General features: G+C 52.8%; 1 protein-coding gene across 2 annotated transcripts in view; it reads left to right on the top strand.

Moving 5' to 3' along the window:
- CALN1 (calneuron 1) overlaps nucleotides 1–14,616 on the top strand; it is a 137,156-nt gene that overhangs the window by 70,578 nt on the left and 51,962 nt on the right. For both annotated transcript variants that reach the window (XM_041425036.1, XM_041425037.1), the window contains one exon: nucleotides 6,761–6,904. In XM_041425036.1, the coding sequence (XP_041280970.1) occupies nucleotides 6,761–6,904 (144 nt within the window). The remainder of the gene's footprint in view (nucleotides 1–6,760; nucleotides 6,905–14,616) is intronic.

The raw sequence follows: 14,616 nt of genomic DNA on the forward strand, positions 1-14,616 counted from the left end.
TTCTTCTTCCTTTTTCTTCTTTTTCTTATTCCTTCTTCCTACTTCTCCCTTCTTTCTTCTTCTTCCTGCTTCTTTTTCCTGTTTTCCTTTCTTTTCTATTTTTCCTTTTTTCCCCCTTCCTTCTCTTTATTATTTTTCTTCTTTTTCTTTTTATCTCTTTTTCTAAAACTGTATAATTTTTTTTCTGTCTCATTTTCTTTTTCCTTTTCCATCAAGGCTGGGTAACACATTTTTCCCTGGCCTTGCCCATCCTGGGTTATGGAACTTGCAGGAAGCCCCACGGAATTCCTGGCTCTGGACCAGCCCCACCTGGGGAGCAGAGCTGGGGAGGACCCCGAGCCCACCCGGGACAGGGGAGCTCTGGTGCTGCTCCCAGGGCATTTCCATGATCAATAATCCATGGCAGGGAAGGCCAGGAGGAGCCTATGCCAGTGCTGTGGGATTCCCTGGATTTGTCTGGGTGTTTGGAGCCCCTCTCTTGCAGAGGTTTTATTCTGGACAAGCCAAAGGAAGGGTCTCTGTGGTGGAACCTCAGCCAACGTCCCTCAGGGTCACAGTTTGTGACAGGAGACCAAAACCCCCCTGGAATGGGTGTGAGGTGGTGTCCCCACACCCATCTCTGCAGAGGGACAGGGATTTGCAGTGGATGTGGCACAAAAAGCTGATTTGTATCCAGGCAGCAGAACTGGGCCATTGGCTTGGGCAGAGCCCCTGTCCTGGTGTTGCTGTTCAGAATTCCAGGGCTGGGTGCCCAAAAATCCCTGGTGGAGATCCAGGGAGGCAGGGATGCAGCAGGAGGGGAGGGCAGGGATCTGAGGAAAGGTTTCAAGCAGTGACTGACAACTCAGAACATAAGACCTCATGTAGGAATTCTGGAATTCATGGAAACCCAGATTATTCATGGAATAATCTGTAGGAACAGGAAATTATCTGTAAGAATTAAATGGAATTGTCTGTAGGAATTAACATGGACTCACCTGTAAGAAGAGGAAATTATCTGTAAGATTTCACATAGAATCTTTTGTAGGAATTAACATGAAATCAACCGTAAGAACACAAAATAACCTGTAGGAATGACCATGGAATCACCTGTAGGCATGTCCCCTCCCTCCTCCTGTCCCCTCACAGGTGGAAATCAAAGCCCTTCCCTGGAAGGGTGGGCAGGCCCTGGCACAGGTGCCCAGAGCAGCTGGGGCTGCCCCTGGATCCCTGGCAGTGCCCAAGGCCAGGCTGGATGGGGCTTGGAGCAGCCTGGGACAGTGGGAGGTGTCCCTGCCATGGCAGGGGTGGGGTGGGATGGGTTTAGCGGTCCCTCCAACACAAGCCATTCCAGGATTCCATGAGCTGAGTCCTGCCTTCCTCTCCATCCCCTTCCTCACTTCCTTCATTCCAAGCTCATCCCTCAGGCCCAGCCTGGCCCTTTCCCTGCACTGGCAGAGAGAAGGTGATTGTTCCTCCTGATTATTCCCCAGGCACTGACAGCTTGGTTCTTCCTCCTGATTTACAGGTGGGGTCAGAGCACGGCCCCTCCAGCCCCACCCTTCTCAGGTGCTGCAGGTGAGCCCTGCTCTGTCCTGCAGGGATTTCCACAGCAGGGAAACTGATACATAGCAGTGGAAGCTGCTGGTTTGCCAAATCCTTCCAACACCTGCAGGATCATAGTGCTGCTGCCCCCCCAGCCTGCCCTCAAGGGTTCCCAATCCTTGAAAAGCTTCCCTTTGAGGGTGGATCGGGGAGCAGCAGTTCTGTCCTGCATTTCCATGGGAGTGGGGGCTCCCAAAGGTTCCTGGAAATGTTCAATGTGCTTGGGAGCAGAAGCTGTGGAAATTGTCTTTTCCACAAGTAATTTTTTTCCTGGGGAAGGGAGAGATAAATAAAAATCTGCCCAATTCTGTGACAGACAACCCCCCTGGGGACAGAGCAGCCCCAGCCCTGAGTTCTGAGAGCTTTCCCAGCTGTGCCTTTGCCATCCACGTGTCTCTGTCTCCCAGCTCTGTCAGTCCTGCTGCTTATCCCCCATTCCAGCAGCCTGGTCCTGCCCACTTTGGGGGATGCTGACAGAGGAGCCAGAGGCTGCAGCTCAGGGGACACGGCCCAGGGCACGGTGAGAGCCCCGTCCGGGGCTGCTGAGCTTCTCCGCCAAGATCCCAAAAACCAAGGGAAATATTGTGACACTTCCCATTGGAATACGTTGGGGGGGGGGCGTTGCCATTAGATAAAAACAGGATTATTTTGACACTTCGTTGCAATTTGCGGCAGGGGAAAAAAAACCCACCCAAAAAAACAAGAGTGAGAATAGCAGATGGAGGGCTGGAAATTTCCAATTTTTTAGCCGTTGTAGTGCCAAGCCTCACTCCCGGTTCACTCAAGGACGAGCTGTTTGCTGCTTTCAGATCCTTCCCTTCATACACGGGGGCCCAAAGGTGCAATTAAGGACGGTGATGAGTGGGGAGATTTGGGGCGGTGTTATCTCGGCTCTGATCTCCCCAATGACCCGTGCCGCTGGGCGGGCTGGCTGCGGGGAAATGACACTTTTAGGGTGGGATTTACACCCCAAACCACCCCAGGGTGGCCAGGGCATGTGATGGAATTCATCCTCCAAGGAATCGTTATTCCTCCTCCTCCAGGAGACACTACAAAATGATGATGGCTGCCCGGCGAAATCTCTGGAAATAAACCCGACCAGGGGGAGAGATAAGCGGGAAGGTCGGGCAGGAGCAGGGAGAGGGCTGGGCAGGGACAGGCAGGAGCAGGGTTAGCGGGAGGGGAGGATGAGGATGGATTTTGGGGAGTTAAGCACTTTCAGGCTGGGTGTCAGGGCCGGCTCTGGCAGCGCTGTTCGTGCCCTTCAGAAAGGTAATGAAGAGCCCTCCTTTCCCTGGGTCTCTCCTCCAGGAGAAGGGGGTTGATTGGACATGTGCTCGGTAATCGGGAGGCTGTAAAGTGGAGCTGTTCAATGGGAGCAGAGAGAGGGAATGAATTAAAAGCAAACACATCCCCCCACCACTTCCCCTCCACAGCTCTGGAATGCTCAAATAACTCCGGGAAGGGAGTGCTGTGCTCTGGGCTCCTGGGGAACAGGAATCTTCACACCCAGGGAGGAACGTCAGGATAAACTTTCCTGGGAAATCTTTTAGAGCTGGCTCTGCTCCTGCTGCCCCCAAACCCTGACTGATTTGTTCCTTTCTCCTTGCTGGACTTGCACCCTTCCAGTTCTTCCCAGCCTTGGATCATTTGGGAATTTAATTCATGTGGTCACTGCCTCTTTGAGGTCATTAACGAAGGTGTTAATCAGGATGATTGGGTGGCCAGGGCTGGATGGGGCTTGGAGCAGCCTGGGATAGTGGAACAAGAGGAGCCTTGGTCCCTCCTAACCCCAGTCACTGCAGGACTGTGATTCCATGGGGCAGGATGAACTTCCTGTTCTCTGATTTTTCCTGGGATCTCTTCTTTTTCCCCTTTTATCCTCTAGTACAGTTCTGTCTCATCTGCCCACATTTGGGAGTAAATTAAGAGGAAAGAGGAATAAATATTGGGATTTCTGACCCCCCCAGTGAGGGGAAATCCACATGCTTGGTTTTCCCTGCTGCCACCCAGGCTGGGCAGGGGGAGAGGGCAGCTCCTGGGGCAGCAGCACCTCAACACCGTCCCCCTGTGATCCTTAAAGACAGAACAGGGCTCTGCTTTTTTGGATCAGGGCAAAGTATCCCTGTGGAGATGCTGGAAAGATCCCAAAGCTTCTCCCAAACCCCAGCACTGTCTGTGGAGAGATTGACTCCATGGACCACATCCCCTCGCAGCTCTGAGCCGAGAGCATCTGTTGCCATGGTGACTTGGTGGGGAAAGTCATCTGGGGAAAGGGAGGCTGTATTTTTAGCTTTGGGTAATGAAATGTAACAGCTGGAGAGGAAGGTGAGGGGCAGCCAGGGGCCACAGGGCCCTGGAGTGGGGTTTGGGAGCAGGGCTGCGTTGGGGGAGGGTGCTCAGGATGGGCAGCACCTGCAGGAGCCTGGGAATAACCCCTGGGAAGAGAAGGGCATGAGGAGGAGCTGTTCTATGGCGAGATTGGAGGAGGCTCTGCCTGAGGTCACACTGCTCCCTGTACAGTGTGTTCAGCCTATAAATAGCTCATATCTACCTCTGCACAAGTGGTATTTATAGAGTGGGGAGGGGAAAGGCTCCTTTGGTGATGGGAGTGGATTTGGGGAGGATGTGCCAAGCTTGGTCTAAAGTTCAGGTCTTTGAGAGAAACAGAAAACCCCAAATTGGGGGGGGGGGGGGGGGGGGGGCGGTGTGGGGGGGGGGGGGGGTGTGGAACGGACAGCTTGCTCTGCTCAAGGCTCAAAGGTTGAGTGCTGTTAATGCAGCTTTTGGGTGGGTGTGCCTGGAGAGGGCCCTCAGCTGGACCTGCCGTGTGGATATTCCCCAGCAGAGCCCTGGACAGGTGTCCTTTATCCCTGGCATTTACCCCTGGCATTTACCCCTGGCATTTGGATCATTCTCACTCATATGTAAACTTTTCCAGATTCATTTTTTACTTCCTAAAATCCTCTCCCAGCTCCCTGCAATGAATCTCATTCTTCTGCCTTCAGCTGTCACAAGTTTGTTTTCCCATTAATTGATCTGGATGTGATATTTACTGCACTGAGCTCTTGGGACCACACATAAAAAGAGATTTCCCTGCAGCTGGCAGAGTCTGATGGGATTCAGGGATTCATCCCTACTCCAAAGGCTCCTGGAATTATGAGCCCAAGCTTTGAGCAGCCTCCCCACCCTTCTCTCCCAGCAGGGTGGGCTGGCGGGGAGACATGGAAATGAAAACAGGATCCTGCCCTGGAAAGGGGAGTAGGAAATGGGAACAGGATCCTGCCCCTGGAAATTGGATCAAGATCCTGCCCCTAGAAACAGGAACAGGATCCTGCCCCTGGAAATGGCAATAGGAAATGGGAACAGGCAATGGGAACAGGATCCTGCCCCTGGAAATTGGATCAGGATCTTACCCCTAGAAACAGGAACAGGATCCTGACCCTGGAAATGGGAATAGGTAATGGGAAGAGGATCCTGCCCTGGAAATGGGATCAGGATCCTACTCTGAAAATTGGAACAGGAAATGGGAACAGGACCCTGCCCCTGGAAACGGGAACAGGATCCTGCCCCTGGCAATGGGAGCAGTCTGGTGGGGGCAGGGGAGGGGCTGAACCTGGGTGAGGTGGTTTAGAAGCAGATTTTGAATTGTAAAGCTTCAAATAAAGCTTATCAAAGACCACCAGAACCATTCCTTGGTGGGCTCTGATCCTCCTGCCTTTTTCCCAGGAACATCCAAAGGTTTCCTGCGGACCCTCTGCAGGGTCTGGCAGCCCCTGACTCCTGGGGACAGGAGCAGGGTGACTCTGGCAGCCCATGGAGGACTGGGAATATTTCTCTTAAAGCCTGAACTATGCCAGACAAGCCAAACATTTTCTATCCTCCAATTCCTGATGGAGAATGGAGAAAATTTTAATTAGTTTGGGGTTCTTTTCCCGAAAAAACCTGCAGAGTTTTCCCTCCTGCTTCTCCAATGAAATGCTTTAAATGAATGTGAAACTCCTCCGAGCAGTTGCTGGGGGCCCTGGGGTGTTCCCAAATCCCAGTTCCCAGAGAGAGATAATGGAGAATCCCCTGATTCCCTCTTCAAGCACAGGGCAAACTGAGGAACTGGCACCTTTTTCCCTCCTCACCTCCAACCTTTCCAGTGAAACAGGCTCCCAGCTGCTGGAAAGTTAAAATTTCTCTGGCATTTGCAAGAGGCAGATCTGGGAAGTTTGGGGCTGGGAGCTGAGAGGTCTGTGAGCAGAGACATTGGGGTGGTAGATTATGGAATCAGGGAATATCCTGACTGGAAGGGACCACAGGGATCATCAATCCAGCCCCTGTCCCTGCACAGACACCCCAACAATCCCAGCCTGGGCATCCCTGGAGCTCCTGGACCTCTGGCAGCCTCGGGGCCCTGCCCATTCCCTGGGGAGCCTGGGCAGTGCCCAGCACCCTCTGGGGGAAGAACCTTTCCCTGATTTCCAACCTGAGCTTGCCCTGGTTCCTGTCCCTGTCCCAGGAGCAGAGATCGGAGCTGCCCCTCAGTGTCTCCCCTCACACAAGTGGAGAGGGCTGCCAGAGGCTGGAGCAGTTAAAAGTTAAAAAACAAACCAAAGTCAGATATCAGGAGCTGAGCCAGGCTAAGGACGATTGATGGAAGTGGTTCCTTATGTTCCATCAGTATTTTTATTGATCTGAGGCTGTTTAGTGCTGTAAAAATGTTATAAATTAGAGAAAAGCTTGTGAGCAGGATCTAGAGAAGGAAATCACCCAGGGTGACAGCAACTGGAGGAAGGGAAACAGCCTCAGGTTGTGCCAGCAGAGGTGCAGGTTGGATATTGGGAATTATTTCCTCACTGGAAAGGTGGCACAAGGTGGAGTCCCTGGAGGGGTTTAATAGCCCTGGGGATGTGGCAGCTGGGGATATGGCTCAGGGGTGTCCTTGGCAGTGCTGGGTTAAGTGGTTGGACTCAATCTTAGAGGGCTTTTCCAGTTCTGTGTCTCTGATCCTGGGATATCCTGAGTGCACGGAGGTTTGTGGGTATGCATTAACATATCCTGATCATCCTGCCCTGGGATGAGCAAATATTCACAATTAACCTTGACAAAGGCAGCAGCTGCTGCTTCTGTGCTCAGCATCCTCCAAATCCCCACCATAACACTCCTCCCTTCTCCCTTCCCTCCACAGAGATCCGGGAGGCTTTCCGAGTGCTGGACCGGGACGGGAATGGCTTCATCTCCAAGCAGGAGCTGGGCATGGCCATGCGCTCCCTGGGCTACATGCCCAGCGAGGTGGAGCTGGCCATCATCATGCAGCGCCTGGACATGGATGGTGAGTGCTCACCGGGCTCTGCTCTCTGCTGGGGCGTGCTCAGGGCTTTCCCAGTGCTTGGCAGCCCTTGGATCCCCATCCAACAACTGCTCACCAAGGGGAGCGTGGAGGGGAGATGGGGAGCTTCGCTTTCCCCACACAAAAGGAAAGGGCAAAGTGAGATGTGAACGTGCTGTGGGTGATCCTGGGGATCAGGCAATCCATGGAACGGGGATGGATTGGGGGATGCAGCTGAGTGAACACAGAGCAAAGTCCACAATCCCAACAATCCCAGCCTGGGCATCCCTGGAGCTCTGGCAGCCTCAGGGCTGTGCCCATTCCCTGGGGAGCCTGGGCAGTGCCCAGCACCCTTGGGGTGTTATAGACAAGTAATGTAATAGTTGGCTCTCACAATTAAAGAGACAGATATTATGCAGATGTATGGTAATGTTATTGTAAGATGTCATTCCACAGTCCTCTTTCCCTCCCCCTCCTTGTAACAGCCTCAGTAGTCAGGACCTTTAGAGGAGGCTGACTTGCTACCAGGAGGCGTGGTGTAACAACACCTGACCTCCAGTCAAGGTGTAAAAAGTGATCTCCACCAATGGAAGGCAGAGAAGTCGACTGACAAAATTTTAAGAGAGGCTAAGGTTATAAAAACAGAGCATCCATTTTGTAGAGGAGCACGTGGCTGGTAGCCACAGGGGCTCCCAGTGCTGTAATTTTTCCTTATTTAGTCCTTGGTTGTAGTTTTTGTTAAAGTTTAATAAAATTTTAAAAAGTGAGCAGTTGTTTCTCACAAGGGGAAGAACCTTTCCCTAAAACCCAACTTAAATACCCCTGGCACAGCTGCAGCCATTCCCTGGACCCTGTCTGTTTCCCATAGAGCAGAAATGGGAGCTGTCCCTCAGGATGAGCTGAGTCTCCCCTCACAGAGTTGTGAAGGGCTGTCCCAGCCTGGAGGGGGACATCCCACAGGTGAAACACAAACGAAAGTGAGATGTCAGAAGCTGAGCCAGGCTGAAGGTGATGGAAGCAATTCCTTTGATCCCATCACCATCATGGAATATCCTGAGTTGGAAGGGAGCCCCAGGATCATCCAGTCCAGCTCCTGGACCTGCCCGGGCACCCCAACAATCCCACCCTGCACAGATAATCTTTGCCAGGCTCTTTGAACCTTTCCCTGTGCGCTCCTGGGCAGCCCCTGGCTGGTGACATTCCCGGGAGAGGAGCAGGATTGCCCCCAGTCCCGGAGCTGCTCCAACGAGGTGTTGATTGCTCTGCGAGGAGAAGTTTTGAAGGGTGGAATCACCCCGAGCCAAGTCCTGCTGGGAGAGCTCATTAAACAATTACTGAGGGAATAAAAGCAACAGGACCCCCGTTAGAGGGGAGGGAAATGCAGGACGGGGATGTTGGAGCCAGGGAGGATTTCAGCTGCTGCAGAGCTGAACAATTCCTTTAAAATGTCCTTGGCAGGGCAGAGGGGAGCCCTCCCTGCTGCCAGGAGCTGGGGTGCAGGGGCAGCTGTGTCCGGGGGCTGTGGCAGGGTGGGAACACTGGAATCCTGCCAGAGCAGGGGCTGGGGGGATCCGGGAGAGCCCGGGATCCTTGGGGACACAGGGGAGCAGAGCCAGGGAGATGGGGCTGTGACAGTCCCCTGCCTCGCTGGGCATTCCTCATGTCCCTGCCAGGCACAGGACAATGTCACCAGGGCAGGGCTGTCACCTGCTGAGGGTGTCCTGCAGAGAAAGGGCTGTAAAGTCTGGCAGGGACAGGAGATCTGCTGCGGGAATGATCTCATTCCCTAATGGAAAGGGGAAAAAGGAATCCATCACTTTTAGAAGTGTACTGTCCAAAAGTTGTTGTTTGCCCCTTGCCCTGCTGTGCTGGCCTTTCCTGGCAGAGAGCGACTCAGGCTCAGGTTTGGCAAAGCCAGGCTCAGTGTGCTGCCAGCTCCTGGGGTCTTTTCCCGAAATTCTGAGCTTTTTTGGACAAAGTGTGCTGGGACTTGGCTCCCGGTTCTGATTCATCTCCAGTCCTTCCCTGACTCTGGCAGACTTTGGCACCTTTCTGTGCAGACTGCTGCTGTGGAGGGACCCGAGGTGGGGAGTGCAGTCAAACCTGGAATGATGGAAGTGGTAAATTCCTGCTGAGGCTTTCCAGGGAGTTCTGCGTGCTCTCTGCAGGGATGGCAGCTGATCCTCCAGCTCCAAACTGGTTGTAGTGGTGCAGTTTTGGAGCAGGGCTTTGGGGGCTGTGCCAGGGAAAGGTCAAGTGGGCCATGGATTTAAAAAAAGTCGGGAATGGGAAATTCCTGAGGCTCTGAGCAAAGAGGGGAATGTTCTGTGAAAGATTTACCTTGCCTGCAAATTGAATTAGTGCTGTACAGCTTGAATTTATATTATTATGGCTACTTTTTCCTCCAACGGATTCTTTCTTCACCTTTTCCTGGGATTTAACTTGAACTGTGGAGTAAGAAGCAGCAGCAGCCTCCTCCTTCCTCTCCCACTGGGAAAGGGCAGCATTCAGGAGCAGGGCAGGAATGTCGGCTGTGCCCAGTGCTCCCAGGAACAGCCTGACCACCTTCCCATATACTCCTGGTGAGGTTTGCTGAAGTTTTCCAGGTTCTTGCTTGGGTTGGAAGCTCGGGTGGATGAAAGGTCACACTCAGGGAGGAGTCTCCAATGGTCAGGAGAGCTGGGGGGAGGTGAAATCCTCTGCACATCTCTGCCCCGTGCCGTGAGTTACGATGTGCTGGCAGGTGGAGCAGCCAGACATCCATTCCTTCCTTCCCATCAAAACTGCTGCCAGGGCCTGCAAATGAGGTAACAAAATTGGCAGGCCTTGGGATTTAAGCTGAGCCAGCCTGAGCAGCCCCAACATCCAGTTTTCATCAGCAAATTCCAGCGTGGCAGAGGGGCTGCATCTGAGGGCCAGCAAAAACCAGGAGAACCAGGAGCTGGGCTGGTTTTCCCTGATTTCTGTAGGGGTGGACATGGAGGGAGCAGGACTTCAGGCTGGGCAGGGAGGGTCTCAGAGGAGCATCCACAGCCTGTGCTAGGGCTGAGAATAAAGGGACCTCACCAGAGATCTTCACACCTGGTGTCACCTCCTGCCACCAAGCCAGGGAGTGGCCCAGGGAGTGGCACAGGGACAGACACATAGAGTGGCACAGGGATAGACACAGGGAATGGCACAGGGAGTGACACAGGGAGTGGCAAAGGGAGAGCTGTCTCCAGGGCCACGGTGTGCAAGGATGCTCTCAGAGGATCCCATTGCTCAAGGATGCTCTCAGAGCTCCCATTGGAGCAGGAAGGAATGGATGCACATAATTCATCACTTTTGGAGGAAAAATGAGGTTAGGGAGAGAACACTACTGGAACTTGAGCAAAACCAGCCTTGGCGCTGCTAGGATTTGGGCCAGGAGCCCTTCACAGGTGTCACCTCTGATGCCTCCATGGCTGCTGAGGGCTGCCAACACCTCCCTGCACAGGGACATGTCACCAGCCTTCCTGCAGAGGGAACAGGCCAGCAGAGGGATGTGTCACCAGCCACCAGCCTGGCACTGCCAGGGTGCCCAGGAGTGCAGGGAGTGGCTCTGCCCTCACCCCCCTCTCCATGCCCTGATTTCCTGGGAATATCCCATTCCTGTCCCTCCTCCCTGGAGGCAGGAGAGCAGCAGGGCTGGGGATCCCCTGGATCCCTACAAGTCCCTCCTCCAGCTGTTCTTCCAAAGCTTTGCTGAGAGCTTGGACAGCGCTGTCAGGCCCAGGGTGGGGTGTCTGGGGTGTCTGCAGGGCAGGATTTGGATTCCTTGATCCCTGGGGGTCCCTCCCAGCTCCAGGTATTCCATGATTCTGGGATTCTGCCAGATGTGTGTCTTGGTTTGAAAAGCCAGGTGTCTGCTAAGGAGGGGAAAATCATACAACTGGCATAAAACCCCCTCCTTATGGAGAAAAATGGGAATCTCCTTGGAATATTTCAACATCTCCAGAGAAACCCTAAGAAATCCTCAGAACCCTCCTTTTGTGAACTCCAGGAGATGTTGTGGTACTGCTGGGATGGGAAGTGCCAGAAGAGGACATGAGGAAAGGGGATTTGCTGGGCAAAAATATTTCTCTTTAGGAAGGGAGGTGAGGGCTGGGGGTTCCAAGATTCCCATTATCCCAAAGCTTTGCTTGGAAGTGTGGGGCTGTTCCCACAGAGTTTGTTGGTGGACCTGGGCACCCCTCTGGAGACTCTCCCTTGTAGGGAGCCAATATTTTGGCCTGGAAATGCTCCCAGAGGTCAAATCTGACCTTTATCCCATGGATTCCCCTAATTTTCAGCCATAATTCTGCATTTCATGGACACAAACTGTAAGAGGGGCCTGTGCTTCTCTCTGCAATCTGGGAAATGAGATGGAATGTTCTGCCAGCACAGGGAAAGGGAAATATTTTATACATTTCTGTGCTGAAAAAAGGAATTATTTGTAAATTCTTCCATTTGGCAGCGATACTGATAAAAATGCTGGGAAATGGCACATGGAATGTGTGGCCTTATCTGGGATTCCTCCTCTTTAAGCAGGATTTTCCATAAAAGAGATGAATGTGTGACTTAAGTGTCACAAATGGTTTCATTGGGATTTTTATCTGAGGAATAAAATGAGCACTTGGTGCATTAATTAGAGGAGCAGCTGGAAAAATAACTCCAGGCTACCATAAGAGGGAGGAAAATCCACCCCTGGATGTCAAATTATTTATTGGGATGAGAATAGGGAGTGTTTTGATGAAGCAAAAGTCGAGCTGGTTTCACCAGGGACCTGCCTGGAACCTCTGGGACATTCTAGGATGGTGACATCCTTGGGAGCAATAAAAAATGGGGGAATCTCAACTTCAAATTCTGGAAGAGTCATGGAATAATTGAGGTTTGAAAAGATCTCTGAGGTCATAGAGTCCAACCACCCCCAGCACTGCCAAGGCCACCACTGTCCCATGTGCCAAGGGCCACCTGATCCACAGGGCTGTTAAACCCTTCCAGGGATGGGGACTTCACCCCTGCCCTGGGCAGTGTCCATGCCTGACCAACCTTTCCATGGAGGAATTTTCCCAATATCCAACCTAAACTTTTCCTGGTTGTTCCCAGAACAACCTGGCGCTGTCCTGGGTGTTCAAACCCAGGCAGAAGTGGCATTGGTGCTGTGGTTTGGTGGCCGTGGGGCCACTCGGACCAAGGTTGGACCTGATGACCTTGGAGGTCTTTTCCAACCTCAGTGATTCCAGGACTCTTCCAGAACTTCAAACTGAGATTCCAGTTTTTCATTGCTCCTGAGGATGTCACCTCTCCAATTCTGCCACTACAGGTGACACATCCCAGAATGTCCCAGATTCTCTTTGGAAAGGGAAGAAGTGACAGTGCCGTGGCTGTGTGGTGTCAAGGTCACCATGTCCCTCCAGGACATTTTCCTACTGTCCCTGACTCCCCCAGGGACATTGCTTTGGTCTGCCTGCCCTGGCTCCTGGGGAGAGAAGAGACACGAGAGCTGGGGACAGGGATAGGAATGGTCAAGGAACATGGGCTGGGACATCTGGAGACAGAGCAAATCTCTCCTTCAGAAATTAACTGTTCAGCTTTCCCCTGGGGCAGACAGAAGGTAAATCCCTTGTTCCTAGGCATCGACAAATCCCAGGATCACAGATCATTAAGGTTGGACAAATCCCAGGATCATTAAGGTTGGGAAAGACTTCCAAGATCATCCTGTCCAACCTTTGATCAATGAAATGATCTGTCACAAGCTCAGCTTGAGCTGCCCTATGGGGGACAATGGTGACATTCCCAAGCTGGAAACATTTTTTTCTCCTTCTTTTGTCTCTTCCACTTCTCTTCTTTGGGTTTTCCTGAGGTTTTTTACTATTGTGGATGTTTCCTTGTGTTTCAGCATGAAAAGAGCTGGATAAAATATTTCATTTTATATCTCAATATGTGTTTCAGTATAAAATAGCCCAGGCTGCTGGAGGGGGACCAGGAACCATTTCTGGGATAAAATCAGAGTTCATAGGAGTCAGAGAATCCCAGAATCCTAGGTTTGGGTTGGAAATAATCTTAAAAATCATCTCACTCCATCCCCTGCCATGGGCAGGGACACCTTCCACTATCCCAAGTTGCTCCAAGCCCTGTCCAGCCTGGCCTTGGGCACTCCCAGGGATCCAGGGGCAATGGGTTATGATGGATTTGGGGCTTGTCCTTTGATCTCAAAGTGATTTTTCAGTGTGAGAAATGATCCAGCCACATTCCAGCCTGGTTGTCCTTTAAAATGTGTTGCTGAGCTGGGAATTTTGGGCAGCAGGATGGATTTGATGAGACTTGTCTGGATTTATAGGGGCCACTCTCTCCATGTCTGCTCTCATTTGGACAATGAGGATTATCACATTTTATCCCATTCTGTGTTCTCACTGCAGAAATGAGGAGTAATTACAGCTGCTGCTGCAGCCTGTCAGATCTACAGCTCAGGAGCAGCTAGAGGTTCATCAAATTACACTGAATTATATGAAATTATACCCAGTAATATCCCACCCTGCCTTGCTGAAGTGCAGCCCAGCACAAAAGGAAGCCCTGAGGTGCAGTGCCTCCTCGGGAACCCACCCGTGCTTGGGCTGGAATGCACCCCGTGCCCTGTGCTTGCTTTGCATCCTTGTGGAATTTTATTTCTTGCTGAAATGCAGTGCCCTGGGATCATTTTGGCTTCCCAGGGTGTGTGTGCCCCAGGGAGCACCCAGAGTCCTGCTCTAATGAGCTGCTGGTGCTGCCCAAGGTGCACCCCGAGCTCCCTGCCCCTCCCAGGGCAGGGGGCAGAGCTGGTGCAATCCTGGGGGCTCTGGGGTGATCCCACTGCTCCTGATCCATGGGACACAGGGACCAGCTGCTCACAGCTGGGGACAGACCAGAGTCTGCACAGACCTGCCAAATGGGTTTGGGTGCCCAGGGAGGTGATCTCAGAGAGGGCTGGGGGCTCTGGGGACTCACATCCCCCTGAGCAGCCCCTGCAGGTCCTGCCCCTGGGGACAGCTGGTGGCAGGGCTGGTCCCTGGGCATCCTGCAGCTCTCTGGGGCTGCTGTGGAGCTGGCAGGTGTCTGATGGGCATTTATTCCTTACTGCAGCCCCATTTTCCTTGGACTTTTCCTCCTGGTTTGAGTGCTTGTGCTGGAGCAGTTCCTGGCAGATTCCCTGTCCCCTCAGTCCCTGTCTCCTGGGAACAGGGGGAGTTCACAGATTTATTTTTAACGGGAAGCAAACCAGGCCTGGGGGGCTCTTCCCTCCCCCTGCAGGACAAGCCAAGGGGTGCCAGAGTGAGGAACTCTCCAGCTCCTCTGCTCGGTGGGATGGAAAAAACCCCCTGCTCCCCTCTTCTGGGCTGGGCTGGAGCCTTCCAGCCCCATGGCGCCCTTCCTCCAGGGATGGTCCCTACAATCCATGGAGCTTTTCTGTGGGATTGTCATGGAACCAGATCCACACAACTGCTCTGAAAACTGCAGGAGTGGAGGGACTTAAGGGACAGAGGGGCTCCAGTGGAGATGTTTGATCCTTTCCTCAGATCCAGTGAAGTTTTCATGGAATCCCAGAATGGTTTGGGTGGGAATGGATCTTAGAGCTCCTCTCGTTCCATGGCAGGGACACCTTCCACTGTCCCAGGCTGCTCCCAGCCCCAGTGTCCAGCCTGGTCTTGGGCACTGCCAGGGATCCAGGGGCAGCCACA

This window comes from Onychostruthus taczanowskii, unplaced genomic scaffold (genome assembly GCF_017590055.1).
Source record: "Onychostruthus taczanowskii isolate IOZ18803 unplaced genomic scaffold, ASM1759005v1 scaffold86, whole genome shotgun sequence".
NCBI lineage: Eukaryota > Metazoa > Chordata > Aves > Passeriformes > Passeridae > Onychostruthus > Onychostruthus taczanowskii.